Consider the following 25,354-nt stretch of genomic DNA (forward strand, 5'->3'; position numbering starts at 1 on the left):
ATTTTGCAATTCGATATTAGCCTAGAGAAGCTACTTGACAAGAGGAGTGATGTCTTTAACAATTTGGAGTTATACTGACGACAAAATCCAACAACGCGAATTTTTCATCAACTTAGAAGGGGATTGGTTGCTATATATCCACGGCCAGACAAGCATAGCGGATCAGACCCCTCTCCAAAGCAGGGCTGCAGAGCCAAATGATAAAGTTCCAAGATCTATGGGAGAAACCTCCCAAGTTTCTGTTAAGAATAAACAAAAGGAAAACCAGGACAACGAGTCCAAAGCGTATTCCGATAAAAGGGCAAAGAAAGCAGAGAAACAAAGCAGCTTTAAACAAAGAATTTAACACCAAAATGCGTCTGACAAGAATTGAATATGAAATTAAGCAGAAGGAGTTGGAGATGGAACTGCACCGTTTGGAAGAAGGTGCGCTCAAACTGCAATATGAAAAGGAAGCCCTTGATGCCAGAGATTCTGTTTCTGATTATGGTGCCGCGAATAGTATAAGAAGCCGATCGCCTTTCAATTGGAAAAGTCCAAAGAGCAAGGACGTCTTCGGCTGGCCTGATCAATCAGATAAGTTTGCAAACTTTAAAGACTGTAGTTTTGATCATAAATAGAACTGTCTTGAAAACTATCGAGTAAGTTTCGATCAAGAAAGTTTACTTAAATTCAGATCCCCAAGCGGCGAGCTTTTCAAACTCAACCGTTTACCCGACCGGTCTGAGTGCAATGTACTAAGCAGTAGTAGTCAGCTACCAAAGTTGAACTTAAATTCTTTCGACAGCAAACCACTCGAATGGCCGGATTGGTCGAACCTGTTTGTAGCAACCGTTCATAACCGTGCCATATCTAACTCAGAGAAAATGAGCCACTTAAAAACATTGTTAACTGGCAAAGCAAAAGCGGCTATAGCTTACCTAATTGTTGAAGCACAACAACCGTCAGTAACATAGTCAGTGTTCCGAAGCACTACAAATATGAAGGGGACGTGCGATCTAGTGCAACACTCCAAATCGCGATTGAAAAGTTGCCACCTAATCTGAAGGAGAAATGGTGGTTATTTGTAGATGAAACCAATGAAGGCCGACCAGATGTCTGTCTCCTAGAGAAATGGCTATCAAGATTGTCATTCGTTTACGAAGGCATGTCGCAGCCCACAGGGGAACGTAAGGAGGATCATCGACGAAATGCGAACAAAACCAAGCAGTTCTCTAATTACTCGAATTTTAGTGCGAGTTCAAACGTAAAGGAAGCACAGGCAACGATTACCAGTCACTGCCCATTAACCGAAGGAACGCACAAAATTTTGAACTGTCCTATGTTTAGGAACATGAACGTGAATGATCGTTATGCAGCTGTAAGGAAGCAACGCTTATGTTACGGATGTCTGGGAAAAGGACATGCAATCAAAGATTGTAAAGTCAACGCTTGTGATATAAATGGACGTACGAAAATGCACAAACGATTGCTACACTCAGAAGAACAAATGGACGAGGGCAATCACGCAGTCAACGTAAGCGCATCAACAATCAGTCAAAGTAACGAAGTTACGAATTTTCTTCAGATAGTTCCAGTCTCAATTCAGAGTAGGAGCAACAGGTTAAACACATATGCTTTCCTCGATAGTGGATCAACGGTATCATTCGTCAACAGAAGCGTTAATGAGAAGTTGCGAGAAAAAAGCACAGATGTTACGCTCAACATAGCTGATTTACACGGAACGAAAGATTTTGGAGACAGAAATGATGTCCATAAAAATAAAGCTACCGCATTCAAAAGTACATTCGATAGAAGCGTTTGTACACCCATCAATTTCATTGGGAACCACAAACTACGACTACCACAAGCTGAAGCAAAGCTTCAACCAATTGGAGGTTCTCCCGAACAAAACGTTCAACCTGATGGACATCGGCATCATTCTCGGTCAAGATGCTTACGAGCTACAAAGACCCTTGGACTACAGGATAAGTACATAGTGAACCTTTTGCCGTTCTAACAGAGTTAGGATGGTTAGTCAGTGGACCTATGACGGGCAAGAGAAGACAAAATGTTTGTCATTTCGCCTTCACAGAAGATGTGAAAGTGGCTGAGAATATCCAAACTTGGTGGGACAAAGAGACCTATGCTTCCAAAAATAACGTTGTCAGTCAGTCCAAGAAGGAGCTGCAGGCACAAAAGACGCTAAAGAGTACGACGTAGTTTACAGGCGAGTGGTACGAAGTGGGAATGCTTTGGAGTGATCCAGAGCCCAACCTGCCGAACAACTACAGCTCAGCCTTGGGTCAGCTTCACTCACTGCAGCGAAGACTCCAAAGGAACCCGAACCTCAAAAGTTTGTATCAACAGTCAATAGATACAGTACAAAGGAGTATGTCTAATCGACAACCTACTAGCAGGTCCTGATCTAATGCATGGTTTGATTGGAACAATTTTTGTGAAAGACCAGTAGCCCTAACAGCAGATATCGAATCGATGTTTCTACAAGTGCAAGTTCCCGAGCAGGATAGAAGTTGCTTGAGGTTTCTATGGCGCCCAAGAACTAAAGAACCTGTTCAAATATGCGAATATCAGCGTCAAGTGTTTGGAGCTAAGAGTTCTCAACGTTGCGCAAATTATGCTCTCAAACGAGTAGGACTCGATAACGAAGAAGTGTATCCAATTGCATCTAAAGCAATACAAAACATCTTCTACATGGACGATTTCATCAAATCAGTAGAAACCCTTGAAGAGGCAATCGAAGCCTTCAGACAGTTGCGACTTCTGCTTTCGCAGCATGGATTTCAACTTACAAAGTGGATAATCAACAGCGATAAGGTTTGCAAAGCAATCCCAGTCGACTTGAAATCAATCAGCAACACGAAGCAAGTCGAAGTGGAACTCAATAAAGACGGATCTTCAGTGCTTGGACTACAGAAGACTGTTACTGATGATAGTCTTCAAGTCTATCGAGGTACGAACAAGGAAGTTGAAGCCCCTATAACCCAAAGGAAGATTCTGTCACTGGTATCTTCTGTATTTGATCCGATCGGATTGTTTGTTCCGTTCAGCGTTACCATGAAATGACTTCTCAAAGGCATCTGGACTAAAAATGGTCAACATTGGGACAACCAAATGGAGCCTGGTGAAGAAACAGAGTTCTTGAGGTGGAAGGAACAACTTCCAATTGTAGCTGAAACAAGCATTGATAGAAGATACTTCAAAAGAGAGAGGCATAAAACCGAATTTCATGTGTTTGCTGATGCATCTGAAGACACAATATGTGCAGTGGCCTTTCTAAGATCCCAACCAAAAGAATACTCAGCCGACTTAGCATTTGTAATTGGAAAAAGCAGAGTGGCACCGATGAGGCATCTTTCGATACCACGGCTGGAATTACAAGCGGTAGCAGAACGGTTGAAGGAGCAGATAGTTAGGGAGCACAAAATGAAGATACAATGTTGGAGTTTTTGGTCGGACTCAACAACAGTACTGCAGTGGATACACAGCTCCCATCGTAAACAACAGGTGTTTGTGGCCAATCGAGTGGCTGAGATATTGGATAAAACTAATGTTTCACAGTGGAGACATGTGAGCGGTATCAACAACCCAGCGGACATTGGCACGAGAGCGATCAACATTGAAGAACTCAGGAGGAGTGAGTGGCTCATTGGGCCGGCCTGGTTAAAGCGACCACAGAGTGAATGGCCAGAGCAAGTCAACTTTGTCTTTGCCTCAGATGAAGAGAACATACCATCATCAGTCTTCATGACACAGGCTAATGGAAAGGAAGCGGTTATTCAGTGGGAACGATTACGTAATTTTAACAGACTAGTAAATACAATGACATACGTACGGCGGGCATTTAGCAAACACAAACCAGCAACGCTATTAGTCAGTGTTGAAGAAAAAGAAAAAGCAAAAGCAACCATCTTCAAATTACTACAGCGGGAACAGTTTGGTGAACAGATAAAATCTCTCCAACTTGAAACAGAAATCACGAAAAGCAGCAAACTTCTACAATTCTCAGCTGTCCTGGATGAGGAAGGAATTATTCGTGTCAAAGGCAGAATAGGTATAAGTAATTTGGACTTCAACGCAAAACATCCAAAATTGCTACATTGGAAACAACATGCGGTTGAGTTGATCTTGCACAAGAGCAACCAACACGAAGGCACAGAGCATGTCAGGAACATTGTTCAAAAGAAGATATGGATCCTAGGCATACGAAACGCCTTACGATCAACCAAGAACAAGTGTGTTACCTGCAGAAAAGGCAGAGCACAAACGATAACTCCAGTGATGGCAGATCTACCCGAGCGGTTAGATGCTTCAACAGACTTTACAAATGTTGGAGTTGACTACTTTGGCCCTTTCACTGTGAAGATTGGTCGAAGAAACAAAAAACGATGGTGTTGTCTGTTCACATGTCTAACTGTGCGAGCGGTGCACATAGAAGTGGTACCCAAATTAGACTAGGATAGCTGTCTCAATGCAATCTTCCGATTTATTGCGCGAAGAAGCAAACCCAGTACAATCATCAGCGACAACGTGACAAATTTTGTTGGAGCTGACCGAGAGTTTGCAGAGTACGTTGCTGCATGGAACAAAGAACGGATCGAGGAACATCTAAGTCAGCAAGGAATCAGATGGAAGCTCAACTCACCCGCAGCACCCCACTTCGGAAGGGTATGGGAACGATTGATCAGAAGTTGCAAGAAAACAATGTATGTAGTCTTGGGGAACAGATCAGTCACAGAGGACGTTCTTTCAACAACGATGTGTATTGTGGAGCAAACATTGAATGCGAGACCGTTGACTCCCGTAAGTTCAGATGTTGATGACCTAGAGGCACTGACCCCCAATCATTTCTTGCTTGGCAACACGAATGTTTGTTTACCCTACCTACCATGCGCAGAAGTATTTGCCAGTCACCGAAAGCTCTATCGACAAAATCAGATTTATGCAAATCTCATTTGGGAGAGATTTCAAAAGGAGTATCTGCCAACCTTGAACAACCGGCAAAAGTGGCGATCTACAGCGAACGAAAACCTTAAAGAAGGCGATCTCGTTTGGTTGATTGAATACTGTGGTAAGCGAGGATATTATAATCTGGGTCGAGTCACGGAGACCATCGAAGGGTCTGACGGAGTGATTCGATCAGCGAAAGTTCGAACGAAAAATGGAGTTCACAAGAGACCAGTGGTGAAACTTGCTCCTGTATTACCGAACAGGAAGGATGTTTTCGTGATGGAAAACAGGGCCGGCGATGTGGAGGCCGATCATTAATAAATTCCTCATACAATTATTTCATTAAAACAACTTTATGTCGACATATTTTGTTTCTAACGTTCTTACATTTTTAAACGTGTAAAAAGATCCCCCAAACGTGTAAACAGGCTGACCGGGTTAAAGTCTTAACAAAACAGGGGTCAATAAAACTGCTGTATACCAAAATTGCGTTTTACAACTGGTCAAAAAACGAAAAGTTAGATTGACTTTTCTTGAGAAATCACAGCTGCTGCCACTTCTACAGAAGTGAAGTGAAAGAACTAAGAATCGTGAAATTCCGCATAGATCTGATTCCACGCACTTCAAAGCTTAATAAAAGTAAGTGTGTATGTGTGTCGCAGATTGCTGCGAACAATCAGAAAATTAAGCCAGAGTTTTGTTGTGATCATAGAAACCGGGTTCAGTTTTGTAGAAAAACGGGAGATCTAGCTTCAGCAGAAAACAAGGTTTATTAGTTGAAGTCACGTTGGCTTTGAAAGAACTAAGAAAACTATTTTCACAAGGAAATCCAGTTTGCCTAACAATCTCACTTGAGCAGTAAAATACTGTGTCTTGCTAACGTGAAGCTTGTATTTTATCTTACGATTGATTTGGTCTTGAAAGTTTGAGTAACTTGAGAGAAAGGAAATTAAAGAACCTCTGATAGCTGAACATTGGGCTGACAAAAATTCCTCCTCTTTGACCAGACGAACGACTTATAATCAGTTCGTTGAAAGTAATAGGCGGTGAAATATAGATTTTCAGTTCACAGACTTGAGTGTTCCGAACCAAAAACCTAGATGCTACGTCGTCTCTATGGCTTCGGCCCCAGTGACTAACAACCTCTGTTTTGACCAACAATTCAAGTCCGCTTACGGCAAAAGACGGGTTCTCTTCTGTGAATTGCGTTCTATTCTGAAACCGAATGTACCCCCTTAGATTCGTTTATAAACATAAACACTGAGCAACCTATAAGGATACAATTTTTGAATAGCCCCAAACTGAATTTTTGAGTTAGTAACCAAAACTCAGAAAAATTATTTGATTATTTAATTGAAACTTACTGAGAAGTTCCAGCAATTGATTTGATTATTCAGCTAAGCTGAACGATTAGTTATTTGGACTAATAAAACAACGTTTAATGCAACGGTGATTTACAGAAAAGGGATATAAAGTTACAAAAGCGAACTGCACAACTTAGAATCCCGACAGCTTGTAAACCACTAATAACGAACTGGGTGGTATAAAACTTTCCTTGTCAACAAGCTATGTCGATCCATTTCACAGTGCTCAGAATTGAACTCATTATTCTGTTTGTCTTCGCTTGTATTGAAATTGTAAGTCTTCACTTGTAAGTCACACAAAAAACAACGGCCAGCATAAAAAATAAAACTCAACTAGCTTTTACAAAGTTTGTGTCTAATGCTTGCAACTTCTTTGATGAAAACTTCAAGCCCAATTTAAAAAATTGATTTACAATTGTGCCTTTTTGTGTATTTTTACCATTCAGTTCAACTTAATTCACGAGCTTAACTGGTATTAATAAGCGAAAACAAAAATTATATGTAACCAAACAACCAAACACTGATAAGCTGACACCGATAGAAAATAAATATGTAAACTTCAAATATTTTTTTTTAAAAAATGAAACATCTTACCTAGAAACTGAAACATCAAGAATCCATTTCTGATAAAAATTAACACAAAAAATTTTCAATTGGATCTCTGTCATCATCATAGCATTGTTTTCCTAGAAAATTTGGTCATGTTTTAATGGCAAAGACTTCACTTTCAATCAAAGAATTTATAATAGTTTTTTTTCTATGATCTCAACTAACCAAACCTCTGCTAAATTACAGTTATCTAAATGAAATTACACGAGAGATCTAAGGGCTGAATAATAACAATAGTTGCTCCTTTATACAAAACGGTAATAAACTTATTTTTTAGTGCTATTTAAATTTTAGAACTCGATTTGTCTTTCTTGCCTTCCTTATATTGTCTAACACTATTGTTGGCACTGATCATGATGTCTTTTTTACCATGTATATTATAATGATTAATTATGTTTGAGCCTGTTTATTCATCAAAACGCATGAATATTGGGTTCTTTGGTTGTGACGTTGGTTGTATTTAGTAATAACGGTTTTTTATAGCCTTCTTGTGTTACTAACTTTTGTCTGTGATTTTTGCAAGAACATTACGACGCAATACCCCAAAATTTCCGCCTTAGTAAAGATCGCGCGAAAATAGATACATAAAATGGAGGAAATTAGGAGACAAGCTTTTTATCTTATATTTTGCGAAAGTGAGAAATTTTCAAATAATAAAATAGGTGACAAGTCTTGTAGCACGTTTCCGCTCATTTAAGGTATCTATTTTTGCAATAAATTTATCCCTAATTCGGAATTGAGCCTAACTAAAAGCGCGTTTTGAATTACGAAAGTTTTTTAAGGTTTTATTAATAGAGCATGCACAAATGATTTGAAGATTCCAAAGTGATTTAAAGATTTGAATTAATGAAGCGACAAAATATATTTATTTAGAATTTTGGTTTTTGTGGCGTATTAGTGGAAGTCATTTCATATGTGATTTACACTTTTTTCTGCTTCCAAATTAAAAATTTATGTGATTTATTCTTGTATAGAGAGAGAGCAGAATGGAGAAATTTTCCAGAAAAAATTATTAGACACCTTCACACCTGTTAAAAGACGAATAAAATTTAAAGACACACACCTATATACACGTAAATAGGCGTAATAAAATGTTGATTCAAAAACAAATGGACCCCTGTGAAACTGTAAAGAGACACAAAAATGCGGTTGAGCAGTGGAGGGATTTTTCAGCAAAAATAATGGTCATCCAAATTAAACGCAGATTTGAGGGATTTTTCAGAAAAAAAATGCTAGACACCTGTAAACTGTAGAAAGACACAAATGTACTAAATAAACTCAATTTAATAATTCAATCGGTTAACTCAAATGCAAATAACTCATTAGGTCGAAATTAGCAAGAGAAATCAGTAATCAATTCACCTTTGATTCTTTACCCAAATTTTGTTCTGTCCCGTTTTATCTTGTTATGGAAAAACAATAGGCGTTAATTAGTTGCTATAGGACAAAACCCTCTATTATAGATTAAAAAATTAACCTAAATCTGAATCCTAGTGTTTTTTGATGAAGTAGCCAATTCAACCATAGGGCTTAGAAAAAGAAAAAATTGAAACAGGGATTTTTCAGAAATTATTTTGTTTGTCAAATTTTAATAAAACCATTTCAAAACAAAGATGCTTGGATACAAATAAAAGTCTGAAAAACCATAAAGAAATAGAGTGGTGACGGTCAAGAATTTCAGCTAATGCTATTTTACTTTTTCATTAACCTGAAAGAAACAGGTATTCTTCAGATATTAATTAATTGTCAAATTTGCTTTAAAATCTCTAAAAAGGTCTTTGGGTGATGCCAATTCCACTTCCGGTCGACAACTCAAACCAATTGAAAATATTGTGATAAATTTAAGACTTTATATGGTAAAATGTTAACCTGTAAACCACTTTTAGTTACCTAATTGCTATCAATTATTTAACTGGGCGCATGAAATTAGGCTTAATTGCAGATTAAAGATACATTCAGTGCAAAAAATAGATACATTTAGTGCGATAGAGAGTTACCTTACTTGCAAAAAGCCAAACAAAAATCGAGCAGATTCGTGATACATAGTGCGCGAAAAATGGGATACACAGCTTGTATCTCAAATTCGCGGTTAAAATTTGAACACTTTTGCGAACTCGGGTTGCGCTATTCCCTTCAATTTTGCCTGTCTTTGCTAAATTATCTATATTTTGCAAAATTGCTGCATATTCAATGTATTAACATATGAAGAACGAACAAGAGATACGCAGATCGGGCAAATTTGCCCTTGACGATTTGGGTATATTTCTGCGGCGTAATGAAAATTCTCCTTTTTTACTATAATTCTATACTTAGAGTTACAATTTTCCACATTTTTTTTGCAACCAGGATTAGAGTTTTGTTTCTCCCAATTTTTCCGAAGAGCAGTGTTACGGCTGCTTTCCTATCAAAGTCAAGGAAAACTTTACACCGCCCAGTTCGTTTCAGCGGTTTCAAATCTGTCCGGATATTGTATTTTTGCAGTTAACTTTTGTGAACTGTATTATCCGCTATACTGTAGAATACCGTTGCATTACTTGTTGCTCGATTACTCCTGCTAACTAATCGCTCAGCTTTGCTGTATAACAAACTTGTTTCTCTCAGAATAACAAAATAATTCAAATTGAAACAATCAATTTTTGTTGAGTTTTTGTCAATAACCTTAGTTATAAACCGAATTTAGGAATTCTATTTCCAACAAATTGTAGCCTTGTAAATTGGCTATACTTCTACAAAGTTTCAGCTTTCTGCTACAAAGATTACAGAAAAAGGGTGAGTTACTGTAACTATAACTGAACAAGAATAATAATTTTCTAACTTTAATGTTAGCAAGTCTCTCTATTGGTTTCAGTAACACCAATGTTGAACTAGAGCAGGCTTCGTTAAAGCCAGTAAGAATAACTCACTTTATGCTTTGCACAAAGTTTCTCTTACTTAGGAACTTCGTTCCTCAGAAAGAAAGTTTTGAGAATATCAAAGTTAATTCTCTTTTCACAAGTCAAAGTAAAGTTAAAACTGTACAATCACTAATATGATCTACAGAAACAAGACACGATAACAAGTATTTACCGCTCAAGAAAGTGTGCTTCAATACGCACTGTATGTCAGTTTAATATAACCAAAATTATATTAAACTGACATACAAGTTTGTTTAGTACCAAGTTTGTCCCGTTGTCACTGATGATCGTCTCCGGCTTGCCTCTTCGAGCAATAAATCTTATTATTGCATTGAGACAACTATCTGTGTCCAACTTGGGTACCACTTCTATATGCACCGCTCTCATAGTTAGACATGTAAATAGACAACACCATCGCTTTTCGTTCCTTCGCCCAATCTTCACAATGAAAGGGCCAAAGTAGTCGACTCCAACATTTGTAAAGGCTGTTGAAGCATCTAACCGCTCTTCGGGTAGATCTGCCATTACTGGTGCTATCGTTTGCGCTCTGCCTTTTCTGCAGGTAATGCACTTGTTCTTGATTGATCTTAAGGCGTTCCGTATGCCTAGAATCCACATCTTCTGCTGAACAATGTTTCTCATATGCTCAGTGCCTTCGTGTTGATTGTCCTTGTGCTCGTTTCGCAAGAATAATTCAACCGCGTGATGTTTCCAGTGTAGCAAAATTGGATGCTTTGCATTGAAGTCCAATTGACTCTTGCCTATTCTGCCTTTGGCTCGAATAAGTCCTTCTTCATCTAGGAAAGGGGAGAATTGGATGACTTTGCTGCCTTTTGGAATTTCCTTTCCAGTTTTGAGAGATTTCATCTCTTCACCAAACTGTTCTTGCTGTAGTAACTTGAAGGTTGTTGCTTTTGATTTTTCTCTTTCTTCAATGCTGACTACGAGTGTTGCTGGTTTGTGTTTGTTCAATGCTCGCTGTACGTATGCCACTGTATTTACTAGTCTGTCGACGTTACTGAATCGTTCCCACTGGATAACAGCTTTCTTCTCTTCAGACTGTATCATGAATACTGATGAAGGTATATTCTCTTCATCTGATGCAAAGATTAGGTTCACCTGCTCCGGCCATTCACTTTCTGGTGGTTTTAACCAGGCCGGCCCAGTGAGCCACTCACTTCTCTTGAGTTCTTCAATGTTGATTGCTCTGGTGCCAATGTCCGCTGGGTTGTTGATGCCGCTGACATGTTTCCACTGTGAAACATCAGTTGTATCTAGTATCTCAGCCACTCGATTGGCCACAAACACTTGTTGTTTACGATGGGAGCTGTGTATCCACTGCAGTACTGTTGTTGAGTCCGACCAAAAACTGCAACATTGTATCTTCATTTTGTGCTCCCTAACTATCTGCTCCTTCAACCGTTCTGCTACCGCTTGTAATTCCAGCCGTGGTATCGAAAGATGCCTCATCGGTGCCACTCTGCATTTTCCAATGACAAATGCTAAGTCAGCTGAGTATTCTTTTGGTTGTGAACGTAGATAGGCCACTGCACACATCGTGTCTTCAGATGCGTCAGCAAACACATGAAGCTCAGTTTTATCCCTCTCTTTGTTGAAGTACCTTCTATCGATGCTTGTTTCAGCCACTATTGGAAGTTGTTCTTTCCATCTCAGGAATTCTTCTTCTTCACTAGGCTCCACTTCGTTGTCCCAATGTTGTCCATTCTTAGTCCAGATGCCTTTCAGAAGTCGTCTCATGTGAACACTGAACGGAGCAAACAATCCGATCGGGTCGAATACTGAAGATACCAGTGACAGAATCTTCCTCTGGGTTATAGGTGCTTCAACTTCCTTGTTTGTACCTCTGCATACTTGAAGACTGTCATCAGTAACGGTCCATTGTAGTCCTAGCACTGAGGATCCTTCCGTATTGCGTTCCACTTCGACTTGCTTTGTGTTGCTGATTGACTTCAAGTCTTCTGGGATTGCTTTGGTAACTGCATCGTTGTTGCTTATCCACTTCTTCAATTCAAATCCATGTTGTGAGAGAAGAGGTTGTAGTTGATTGAACACGTCAATTGCTTCTTCAGGGGTCTCTACCGATTTGATGAAATCGTCCATGTAGAAGTTGTTTTGTATTGATTTTGTTGCTATTGGATACTGTTTTTCGTTTTCCAGTCCCACTCGCTTGAGAGCATAGTTCGCGCAAGTTGGAGAACTCTTAGCTCCAAATACGTGACGCTGATATTCGTATATCTGAACAGGTTCGTTAGTTCTTGGACGCCATAAAAACCTCAAGCAACTTCTATCCTGTTCGGGAACTTGCACTTGTAGAAACATCGATTCGATGTCGGCTGTTAGGGCTATTGGTCCTTCACGGAATCTGAATATTGTTCCAATCAAGCCGTGTAGCAGATCAGGTCCTGCTAGTAGCTTATCATTTAGGCATATGTCTTTGTACTTTGATGCGGCATTGCAAACACGTCTTACTTTGCCAGGCTTGTTCGGGTTTAGCACTGGATGGTGGGGCAAATACCATTCTTTCCCGAAGGTGCCTTTCACTTCGGACTCGTCCAATATCTTTACGAATCCTTTTTCTACATCTGTATCTATTGACTGTCGATACATACTCTTCAAGTTTGGGTCCCTTTGGAATCTTCGCTCCAGTGAGTAAAGCTGACCCAGGGCTGAGCTTAAGTTGTTCGGTAGGTTTGGCTCAGGTTCACTCCACAGCATTCCCACTTCGCACCGCTCGCCTGTGAACTTCGTCGTACTCTCTAGCATCTTCTGTGCTTGCAGTTCCTTCTTTGACTGACTGACGACGTTGACTTTGGAAGCATAGGTTTCTATGTCCCACCAGGTTTGGATATTCTCAGCCACTTTCACATCTTCTGTGAAGGCGAAATGACAAACATTTTGTCTTCTTTTGCCCGTCATGGGTCCACTGACTACCCATCCTAGCTCTGTTAGAACGGCGAAAGGTTCACTTCGTGTTCCTATCTTGTAGTCCAATGGTCGTTGTAGCTCATAAGCATCTTGACCAAGGATGATGCCAACTTCCATCAAGTTGAAGCTTTTGTTGGGTAAAACACTCAAGTGGTTGAAGCTTTGCTTCAGCATGTTGTAGTTGTAGTTTGTGTTTCCCAAGGAGATTGACGGGTGTGCAAACGCTTCGATTGAATGCACCTTTGAATGTACTCCCTTTATTTATAGAGGAACCTTTTCTGTCTTCAGATCCTTCGTTCCGTGTATGCCAGCTACGTTGAGCGTCACATCGGTGCCTTGGGCTCGTAACTTCACTTGCACACTTTGATCGATGAATGAAACCGTTGATCCACTATCGAGGAAAGCATATGTGTTCAGCCTGTTGCCACCGCTCTGTATTGAGACAGGAACTATCTGAAGAAAGCTAGTAACTTCGTTACTCTGGTTGATTGTTGCTGCGCTTACGTTGACTGCGTGATTGCCCTCGTCCATTTGGTTTTCTGAGTGTAGCAATCGGTTGTGCTTCTTGATGCATCCATTGATGCCGCACGCATTGACTTTACAATCTTTGATTGCATGTCCTTTGCCTAGACATCCGTAACATAAGCGTTGCTTTCTCAATGCTGCGTACCGATCATTCACACTCATATTCCTGAATAGTGGACAGTTCCATATTTTATGAGTGCCATCAACTAGCGGACAGTGATCACTTTGCGTTTGCTTCGTTTCTTTCACGTTGTAACTTGCACTGAAGTTCGATGTTTTCGAGAACCGTTTGTCTCTATTTGTGCTTCTTCGGTCTTCTTCTCTTCGCTCTCCCTTGAAAGCTGAAAACCCTTCGTGCACGAATGCTATCCTTGATAGCCATTTTTCAAACATAATCAGATCAGGCCAATCTTCATCTTTATCATCAACATAGAACCACCACTTCTCTTTGAGAACTTGGGGTAGTTTGTCTACTGCCATATACAGTGTCGAGCTTGACTGCAGATCACCAATCTGCTTGTACTCTTTGAGCACATTCACAAAGTTCGAAACAATAACTGAGAAACTGATCAGACCTGTTGAGTCGTGTGGTTTCACCTGACTTGCTTTGCGAAGACTCTCCAGTTGTGCATCAATGATCACATGAGGCCTTCCAAATTTCCTCTCCAGAATACTCCATGCAGCACCATAGAACTGTCCAGAATAGCCCATTCCAGAGATTGCTGACCTTGCCTTGCCTGTCAGTAGAGTCTTCAGATGGCTCATCTTCTCTGAGTCTGGTATTGGTCGTTGATCCACTGTAGCAATGAACATACTAGACCACTCCGGCCATTCGAGAGGGTTCCCGTCGAAGTTGTTCAACTTCAGCTTTGGTAGGCTACTACTATCTGAAAAGCCAGTGTTGTATCGTAATAGACCAGCTCTGGGGGAAACGTCTCGGTCTTCAACACTTGAGGATCGGTCTCGTGAACTGCGATATCGTGAGAAGTGACTTTGCCTGTTCACTTCAGGGGTTACTTCGAAGCGAGCTGTTGATCGATCTGGTGTTAGAAGGTTGTCGATTCTGCTGGCCCAGTCAGAGACATCTCTTTTCTTGGGGGTCCAGTTGAAAGGCGATTTATCTCGAGCACCAGTGGATTGGGAACGAGCATCATCGTTCTCTAATGCTGTTCTCTTCACTTTGCGCTCTAGCTCACGCTCTTCCTCCAGCAGTTGATGCTTGGTTTCCAGTTCCTTCATTTGCATTTCCAGCTCTAGCTTCCTCCGTTCGAACCGTGCTTGTTCCAGTCGCATCTTGGTTTTTAATTCGATATCGAATTTCTTCATCCTTTCCTCTCGCCTTTGCTTTGCTGAAGATGTTTCCGAAACATTCTCCGTCTCTTGACCACTTGCTGTTGCTCCGTTTTGCACTATTTGAGCAACTGGGCTGTCCGTTGGGTAGTTGTTGTGGCTCTCGCTGTCATTCACAGCTTGGGTTGCGTTGTTTTGCTCTGCATTCATTTCTGGTTGCGTGCCTTTGCTTATATATGAAAGCCAATGATAGTCCAAACTTGCTTTGCACTTCCTTGCTTCTTTCAGATGTTCTTCAACGAAATTTGCTTGGTAGGGCACAAGCTTGTTTTGACGCTGCAGTTGCTTGGGTATTTCTTCCTCTAGGAGGTGGACAGTCTGTTGATAGAGGACCTTTAATTTGTTGGGTCGATCTGAATCTTCAATTATTTTGTAGCCAAGACTTCTTTTAGTGTTGACTTCTTCCACTAAGTCTCGGAATCTCTTGTCGTACCTGTGAGCTGTTGATTGAGGCTCCTCTCTGCTGTTTGTGCTCGAATTGCCTGGTTGCCTTTTGCGTTGCTTGCTGCTTTTAAGCGAGGTCAATTCTTCAACGAGTTTTGTGAATTGCACTCTTCTGTTCGCCTCACTGGCCTGTTGCTGTTCATTTGTTTGATTCTCTTTGGGGGGTGCCTTCGGCACTCTCTTCATCAGGTTGGACAGCAGTTTGCCTTCCACTGTCCGGGTCGGCGGACCAAATGTTACGGCTGCTTTCCTATCAAAGTCAAGGAAAACTTTACACCGCCCAGTTCGTTTCAGCGGTTTCAAATCTGTCCGGATATTGTATTTTTGCAGTTAACTTTTGTGAACTGTATTATCCGCTATACTGTAGAATACCGTTGCATTACTTGTTGCTCGATTACTCCTGCTAACTAATCGCTCAGCTTTGCTGTATAACAAACTTGTTTCTCTCAGAATAACAAAATAATTCAAATTGAAACAATCAATTTTTGTTGAGTTTTTGTCAATAACCTTAGTTATAAACCGAATTTAGGAATTCTATTTCCAACAAATTGTAGCCTTGTAAATTGGCTATACTTCTACAAAGTTTCAGCTTTCTGCTACAAAGATTACAGAAAAAGGGTGAGTTACTGTAACTATAACTGAACAAGAATAATAATTTTCTAACTTTAATGTTAGCAAGTCTCTCTATTGGTTTCAGTAACACCAATGTTGAACTAGAGCAGGCTTCGTTAAAGCCAGTAAGAATAACTCACTTTATGCTTTGCACAAAGTTTCTCTTACTTAGGAACTTCGTTCCTCAGAAAGAAAGTTTTGAGAATATCAAAGTTAATTCTCTTTTCACAAGTCAAAGTAAAGTTAAAACTGTACAATCACTAATATGATCTACAGAAACAAGACACGATAACAAGTATTTACCGCTCAAGAAAGTGTGCTTCAATACGCACTGTATGTCAGTTTAATATAACCAAAATTACAAGTTTCTTCTGATTTTTGGTAGTTTTTCAAGCTCCTTTTATGCTGCTAGTCACGTGGATTTACATGTCAAATTCAACTGTTGATTGGTTGTAGATAATAATGTCGCCAGAATGTGAACACTTTTCCATAACGTCACTTTTTCAGTGTAATTTTGATGTCATGGGAAATTTGTTAACCATGTAGAACTTTTGTCGAATATTCTGTATCAATAACAGGTTGATTCGCAATCCAATCGCAAAGAATCTGATGCAATACTGTTAAGTCGTAGTATTGTTTTGCTGGTTGTTGAGGTAGTTCGAGTTTGAGTTATAGTTTGACTTCATGAATGACGATTGTGTACTAATAATAGTTGCTAAATATAAATGTTGAACAAAATGAACAAATCCGTTTGGCTTCGATAGAATGTAGCATTAAATTTCGCTTGTCACACTATTCTAGCTTTAAGGCTTGAAATGGCCTTGAAGCGCTATTGAATTTGATTTCTGAGTTGTTAAGCTCAGCCGCAATATAAGCTCAGCCGCAATAAGCAGATTTTTCCTAGTCTATATGAAGATTGAGGAGAATGAATCATTGCTATTCTGGGTGTAACTCTAATCTTCCGTTAAAAAACGTTTTGGGAGTTTTTTCAGTCATGTTTGAAGTTGGTTTTCGGCAGCGGCTGTTTTTCCCGAAAACTTCTTTAGTTGATATTCATATTGTGGTCATTATTTTGAACTGAAACAACAACGTGCAAGATTGAAAATGTCAGGTAGTTCCGACAACAGAATCTTCTATGCCAGATTTACCTACAATCAGTGCTAGAATTCGAACATGCAAGTTTGGGTTTCGAGCAGGAATAGGTGACTCTGCGATAGTCACTTCAAAATTCTGACATTTTACGTAAAGCACAACGCCGTTCCTGAATCGAAGAATGGCAGACTTCTGTAGTGACTTCATCCGAATTCTGTATCCTAAACTTAAATATATTAGAAGTGTCGATCTGCCATAAAAACGAGTTTCAAAGGTCTCGGAAGGCTGACATCAGTGACCAAATATGATTTTCACCAAGTTAATTTTAATAGCCAAAAATCGTTAGGACAACGGACTCAATTAAAAAGAAATGGCCAAGAATTAACTTATTGTTTAAATTCGCAATTTTTTTTTGAAAAAATTTTTTTGATGTCTACTATTTCGCAAGATCTTGCAAGTCGCTTGCAAAAACAGCTTCCGGAACTTTCCTTTTGCAAGATAAACATCATTTGCACGAAAGTTGCAAGATAAGCGTCGGAGTTGGACTAGAGTATTCTTTCATTATTATCTTACCAGACTCTGTCTGTTGAGAAGTAGTTGTACATTTGCAGATCCGAGATACTCCACCACCAATTGAAGTAATTTACTGTTCCCTCCTCTGCACAGATAGTGCAACGCTGTCTCGGCAGTCTAAAGAAAACCAACACAATTAAAACTTACAATTAGCTTAAGTATACCTGCTAGTCTTCTACCATTTATTTGTGACTGATTCATCGATTATCACAACTAAAATGAAGCTTTTTTGAAAAGTCTCGGCTGTCTGAAAAAAATCTCCCGGGGAATAAACGGCCAATAAAGATACAGTAAATGGTTATCCTTGATAAATTGTTTGTAACTTGTACTATGTGAAAAAAAACAAGTCTTCTAGACAATGACGTTTACTTATGATTTAGATTTCGTTAGCTCGTCACTCTACAAATCCCAAGACTGAGCTGCGCGACATACGCAAACCAATTATCTTGAAAAAGGTCGTGCGGGATTTTGCATTTATGAGGAGCATTCATTTGTTATAATTGGAAATCTATGGATCGTGTTGAACGGTTAATTTCTGTAAAATTTGGAAGCAGAATTAACAATTTTATTAATTTGCAGGAAAATACTAAAAATGCTCACAAAAATCAAACAGCATCAACTATACGATACAGAAAAACGCACCGCTTATGCAATGCAGATAGTTACGGTGTTTCCCATTCATAAAATGCACAATGCAAAATTGAAAGTACTCTAATGCAAACATCTAATCAGATCTATAAAAAATTTACAAGTGAAGAGAACTGTAGCGCATGATTTAACAATCTAGGATCTTTAAACCCAAAGATTTAAACATTGCAATAAAAGTTTGAAAAACTCAGCTAGTTTGAAACTCAAAACAATGTCGCGGAATACTTTTTCCGTTTAGGAAATGCGGTGAAAAAATTTTCACCGCGAATGCGGCGAATCGCGGTGAATTATTTATTTTCACCGCTCTCCACGGAATTCTTACAAAAAAGACATTTCCACACACGAGATCTCTCACCTATTGCATGTCTACAATTTCTTATTCTAATGCGCCATCTGTCATTTACTTCTGCGATATTTCTTTTGAAATTAAATCAGATTCAATAAAGTTGGAAAACGAATGCGGTGAACTTCGCGGTGATTTTTTGCAAGAAGTGAGATGACAAATGGTTAGTTTTTTCAACACATTCACCGCATTTCTTACATTAATTTGCCACAAAAGTCGATGCGGTAAATTTTTGTAGGAAATGCGGTGAAATGCGATGAAATATTTATAGTCCCCGCATTCACCGCAATCACCGCATTTATTACAAAAATTTTCCCAAAAACCTCGACCCGGGTAAGTCATCTTTTGATCAAAAACAGATGATGCAAGCAATGAAATCAGTAATTGAATGGCTATTTATTCTGAAGATATTGTTTTTTTTGCTTAAGGTGGCGTTTCAATATTTCCTTTTTTAAACTTCTTTTGATTGTTAGTTTTATTGCATTTTATTGTAAGTTTTTGAAAAAAAAGAAAGCATATGACGGGTAATCAGCATTAAACTCTCCGGAAACTTTGACATCTAAAACATTTTTTTGTAATACAAGTTCATAGAATAGCAGTTTTCTTAAAATTGCCCATTGCTATAGAATTTCAATCAGACACACATTTTTGATGTTGAGAAGATTTTCAGATATAATTTAGTTCTTAAATTTCTCAGGCTTCAATTAGTATTTACTCAGTCCAAGGTTTCAATTACAATGACAATTTATTTGAAAAAAGTCAGTTAGGACAAACGATGTTGCTAATTCAAAATGTGCGACAGACACCTATTTAGTGTTTTCATTCAAAAAAGTAGCTCAATTACAGAACATTATAAGCATCAAACAGTATCCATAGGCCGATCATGTTTTCTTCAAACGTCGAGCAAAATTCTTTATCTTGATGAAGCACTTTAGTGCAAAAATTGTCATTTCTTTTTTTCGAGGAAATTTCATTGTACATGACAAGTAGTAATTTTTGTAGTTTTGTGTCTGATAGCTAAAAAAATATTTTTTTTTTGCAGATAAACAGAAACATGGATGTTTCTACAGTAGAACACCTCTAGCGGGACGAAAAATTCTTTGTACCCGAGCTAGAAAAAAATGCAAATATTTTACAGTGCGGTACGATATGGCGCACGCAGTTTATTTTGTCATTTCAAAAAATCCTGAATAACATTTATTTTTTTTCAATTCGAAAAAATTTTTGTTTCATTTTTGTTGTTTTTTTGCACTTATATAAATATTGGACACAATACAATTGCCTGTTAATTCACTGTTCTATCTCACATGTCCTTTACTGAAATGTTTTTCAGTTTCTCGATTGGAAGATATCTTGAAGCTTCTAAAATTAACAACTTAATTGGGGTATAAATGTGCGCGTCCTTCTTTAAAACAACACCAGACTAGAGTTTTTCCTACACCGGCAAATTTACTCCAAGTTGATACTCTGATAGCTAAACTGTCGTTCCTGTATGACCTAATTCGACAAAGGCCTTTCAAAAAGTTCTACGGATTCGCATTCCACGAACAGGCTCCATGGGAACTGAGCTATTCACGAATGAGGGCATGAAAGTAATAAAACACCAGAAAGTTGTCGGTCAGCAAGAAGTGAAAACGAGTATAAAATTAAACTGAACGATTTCTTCTGTAGCGTATATCTCTCAACAGTAGCGCATATCACTACTCTCGCAGTAGGGCTGCAATGGGAGGAGTTTTTAGGAAAATGCAACTCAAAACTCTTACGTCGTTTTGGGCTGCATTAGGCTTCAAACAGGGGTAAAATGGTGTAAGAGTGAGGGGGTAAAAAACAAATAAACCCCCCACTCTTACATCTTTTTGGTCTGTCAAGGGGGCTAAAATTATGTAAGCGTTCGGGGGTAATTTCTCCATTACCCCCAAACTCTTACATCATTTTACTCCCCTTGACAGACAAAAAAGATGTAAGAGTGGGGGTTAACTTGTATTTTACCCCTTCATTCTTACACCATATTACCCCCTTTGAAAGCCTAATGCAGCTCAAAAAAAACGTAAGAGTTTTGAACTCCATTTTCCTAAAAAAAACCTCCCATTGCAGCCCCACTCTTACATCATTTTACTCCCCTTTGAACAAATTACCCCCCTCACTCTTACAACCATTTACCCCCCTTGGTCGCTCAACTCCTACATCAATTTACCCCCTCAATCTTGTTTTAGCCCCCGTACTTGAAGACTGCCAGTATTGATCCCACAACCTCTGTGCCCTCAGCTGGTTCCCCTTAACCTCCAGACCATCAAATTTTGTCTAACTCTTGGCGTTCTATATATGTGAAAAAAACTTGATAGAATTGCCCCCTCTTAACAAATTACCCCCTCACTCTTACATTATTTTACCCTCTCAGAACAAATTACCCCCAAACTTTTACACCATTTTACCCGCCTTGGCAGCTCATCTCTTAATTCATTTTACCCCTCTGAACAAATTACCTCCTCAATCTTACACCATTTTACCCCCTGGCAGTCCAGCTCTTACCTCATTTTACCACCTCTGAAAAATTACCCCATCACCTTATACCGTTTTATGCATCAAAAGTCCTCCCATTGCAGCCCATTACATCCCACTTATACATGGCCATTTTAGTCAGAAGGGGGCTACTTCCTCAAAAGTCCTCCGCTTGCAGCCCATTGCTGCCAACTTTTACATAGCAATTTTAGTCAGTGGGGGTAATTCCTCAAAAGTTCTCCCATTGCAGCCCACTCTTACATGGCAATTTTAGTCAGGGGGTAATTTCTCAAAAGTCCTTCCATTGCAGCCCACTCTTACATGGCAATTTTAGTCAAGGGGTAATTCCTCAAAAGTCCTCCCATTGCAACCCATTGCAGCCCACTCTTACGTTGCAATTTTTAATCAGGGGGGGTAATTTCTCAAAAGTCTTCCATTGCAGCCCAATTCTTACATCATTTTACCCGTTTTGAACAAAATACCCTCACACTCTCACATCAATTTACGCCCCATAGACAAATCGCCCCCCTCCTCCCCACTCTTACAACAAAATGGGAGGATTTTAGGCAGGACATTCGACCCGGGAAAGAAGGCAAAATTATCAATTTAATTTAATCTTAGATTTTATTTCTTACTTAAAATAATGTTAATGAACTCCTGGATGATTTGTTGATAAAATGTTTTTGTTACAATTATGTTTAGCCGTTTGGTATACGAGTTAATCTTGTATCCGACTAACGGTTCCCGACCACTGCGGAGAAATAACACCCAAATATCTGACTATATTTTTGCAATACAAAAACGTAGGGGGTTGAATCTAAAACTGAGCAGAATGTTCATTAAGAAGAAAATTGAGGGCTGTTAAGAACTTCACTGCAATTTTTTTAAAATCAAAAATTGATCAGTATCTACTTTCTCAGCTGAGTCCTTTTATTTGTGGAAAGTTTTCCGTCTTCTAAATATGGAATTGAATACATGACGTAAACTCCTTCAACACTATTTTTCAAGAGCGCGATCTGAAATACTTCAATGCTGAAAAAAATTGTGTTTGGTAACTCAGTGATAGGATTTTCACAGCCAGAATTGACGGTTATTTTTCATAAACTTCTAAAGTCACCACTTACATATTTGGTGCTGATAGAGAACTCTGGATCGAACTGGAACAGTCTGCGCATGATCTCAATTTCTTCATCTGACTCATGTGACAGGTCAGGTGTCAAATCACACGCATAGTGTACACACGTCTCACCCTCCTACACAGACATAACACTATTATTGCAGAAGTTGAGACATTTTTCAAGATAAATTTTAAATTCGCATTACCATCTGATATTTTTCTCGAGCCATGGCTATACCATAATTTCATAATTTTCAACCAACAATGCCCATGAAAAGGATTTTCCTCGACATTAGCAGAAAGTGTAATTTTAGTCAAACTCAGGTCGCTAATATATTTGTCCATTTGTACATTTGTAGCAAATTTGTTAAATTTCCTGAAATACGACCGTTTTATATATTAATCCAACGCTTCTTAAATATCCTTAACTCCATTAACTTCAAATCGATTCAATCTTTGAAATTTACGACATTTTCTCATGCTAGTAATGTCCAAATCTTCGTATTACTCCTGATGCCAGTGAGAAGAAAGGATTGAGAACTTTATCAATTCTGTCTTCCAAGTTTTGCATAGGTCTCATAATAATCTCTAGCACTTATATGATCCTTAAAATAATCTTTCTCTGTCCTAATCTTGTTAAACTTCTGGTCAAGATTTTAAGTGGGGTTAATGGTTTCTATAAATATACAAACATAGAATTGTTAAAAAAAGCTGACGCATTTTTTTTCAAATCAAATATAAAACCAAAATTTAAGTTCAATCACTGGTCTAAGATCAGTCTCTTCATGTAGATTATCAATTAATTGTTTAATCCGGACTCGATGAATTTTTTTGCAGTACCCAGTTTGAGGTCGAGACCCAAATTGAGCTATGAACTGACTATACAGACTGAAATGACCTCTGATCAGACTTTACAGACAAAAATGATATCTGATCAGACTTTCCAGACAAAATGACTTCTGATCAGACGGTACCCAGTCTATGGTCCAAACTATTGTGAGCTTATGATCAGACTCAAATTCAGACCATTTTCCAGACTATAAATAGACTATGATCAGACCTTTTAGTGCGAACTAACTTCTGATCAGAGACTATATTTAAACACGCACGAGAAAATTATCGTTTTAATATATGCATTTCAAAAAAATGTCTCCAGCTGAAAATTCAATGAAGTCAATTCAAAATCGAAAGTGTTTTGTGAAATAAAAGATTTGGTGAAATTTTCAAATTGAAAACTTTCCATGTCATTGCTTAAGTTCACCGGCACCACACATGAAGTTTGACAGTTATTTATAAGAGACGTCTGAATCTACACTTGCCATTCCTTTCTAAACCGACCATTTGTTTTTGGTTGGAATCTTTTGTCCTGATTGCTTTTATCGGAGGCAAGGAGTGCAAATGAGTCTTTGGTCAGAACATATATTTTGTTGGCTCGTGGCAGATCCATAATCTCCTACTCATTAGAAAAAATTGCGGGAAGAAATTTGCTCAAACTCAAGTGTGCTCAACATGCCCTCCGATAAAACTGTGCGCTCGATACGGCCTCTGATCAGACCTTTCAGACTGAGGTGACCTCTGATCAGACATTCCAGTCCGAATTGACCTCTGATCAGACCCAAATCGACCATGGCCCAGACTATTTTGAGCTCAAACTACTGTCCAGAGCCAGTAATTTTGGTCTGGCAACACGCGGGTGTGCGTTTGAGTGGGCCTGATCATAGCTCAAAGTGGGTCTGGACCTCAGCCTGGGTAACCATCAATCGATACTTTGTTGAAGTTATATCTGAAACAAACAGACAGGAAGATTAAAGACTGATTTGTTTTGTTAAATCATTCACTTCTCATTTACTTATTAATATGCTGCTGGATGATTTTTATTCTGAAAGATCTATCAACTTCTTTAGATGATTTTCTACGTTCATTGTAAACTATCAATTTTAAGCTATAGAAGAGTTTATTTTGCAAAAAAACTCATATTTACGTAATCATTTAACGGTTCTCATCATCTGTGAAATAGGGGAGTGGAGTTTTATACAAGCCCATGTAAAGCGAGTATTTGCCAATCGAGATATTTTGTAGAGAGATACAAAAAATCAGATGAAAAATGAATCAAAACCGATCGATTCTTTACGAGGCACTTTCGATCAGTTACGAGGCACTTTGTATTTTTTTAATTCTCAGCAAAAAATAGACATGCAAAGTAATCAATTTTTTTGCTTTTCACGTTTCAAACATGACCAATTTTTAGGTTTTTTATCTAGAGGTTTTGTTATTCCTGAGGTCTGTTCAAGACGAACATGCTTTTGCAAATTTTAAGCCTCTGTATCTTCATAGTTCTCATATTAACTTATAAGACAATTTTCCAGCGTTTAAGTTTTATCTTAAGAATTAGAAAGTTTTATCAAAAATGGCTCTTAGTTTACTCATTCAAAAAAAAAATCAAGCCAAATTAGCTCTTCGAACTCACAACCAGTAAATTAAAAAAACATGATATCCCAGAAACGTTAGATTTTTTTGTTGTTGCTGATAACGGTTTTCATTGAAATCTGATGTAGGTGAATACACGAGCATGTGACAAAATTTGGGTAAAATTTTAGGGTAGAAAAAATAATTTGTAGGAATCTAAATGTTTTCTAATAATCCGATCATCTCTATCAAACTTCTTTTTGAAGTCCTCTTTAGATTAATTTATATTTGTTTTCATAAAAATATTCACTGATTGGATCTAGGAAGTTGAATTAGAGCGTCTTTTTTTCATTTTTTGGCCAGGAAGGGCAAATGCCGTTCACCAAAGCACTTCGCATGCCACCTACAAAAAAATACATTGATATGGTGTTACTTTTATGTTTATACGTTTTTATCATTGATTTGTGGTTTTAAAACTTCATATTTGAGTTCTCTCAAGCAGCATGTTTGCCACTCAATCAGTTACAAAATTTGAGCCTCAAACAATTTCAACTAAACACATTTAAATTGAATCCTATGTTTCATATAAAACATAAGTTTAACGTTTGTGTCCAATAACTCCATTTATGTGTCAAAACAACGGCTGAGTCATTTTTCAGCTCCTAGCCAGTAGATGCAGTTTATCTTAGTGTTTTGTACCAGCCCTGTGTCTTGTCTCTCAAAAAATCAGGCTCAAAATTTTTTACATTGGTGAATTTTTCACGCTTGAGATGTGCACTTTATGAATAATCTGTTTTTTTCCATAGCAATTTCAAATTGCTGCAATTAACTTTTTTAATTTCGCGGATTTATCAAATAACTTGCGTTAGAAAAGTTGAGCACGGCTATTAATGATTTTCAATTGATTTTTTTACGGTTCGAAGAGAGGTTACAGTTATCGAAAGAGCAACTTAGGTGATAAAAAGCTAATTGAATAGAACTT

The 25,354-nt window shown here is 38.4% G+C and overlaps 1 protein-coding gene across 1 annotated transcript in view; it reads right to left on the reverse strand.

The window, feature by feature from the left end:
* The window catches only part of LOC142357265 (uncharacterized), a gene marked incomplete at both ends in the record, with an annotated part of 59,361 nt that overhangs the window by 8,691 nt on the left and 25,316 nt on the right, over window positions 1-25,354 (reverse strand). Inside the window, 2 exons of the mRNA XM_075408918.1 lie at window positions 17,360-17,476; window positions 21,974-22,102. Of these exons, the coding sequence (XP_075265033.1) occupies window positions 17,360-17,476; window positions 21,974-22,102 (246 nt within the window). The remainder of the gene's footprint in view (window positions 1-17,359; window positions 17,477-21,973; window positions 22,103-25,354) is intronic.

This window comes from Convolutriloba macropyga, unplaced genomic scaffold, assembly GCF_964194025.1.
Source record: "Convolutriloba macropyga unplaced genomic scaffold, txConMacr16.3 SCAFFOLD_1109, whole genome shotgun sequence".
Classification (NCBI taxonomy): Eukaryota; Metazoa; Xenacoelomorpha; order Acoela; family Convolutidae; genus Convolutriloba; species Convolutriloba macropyga.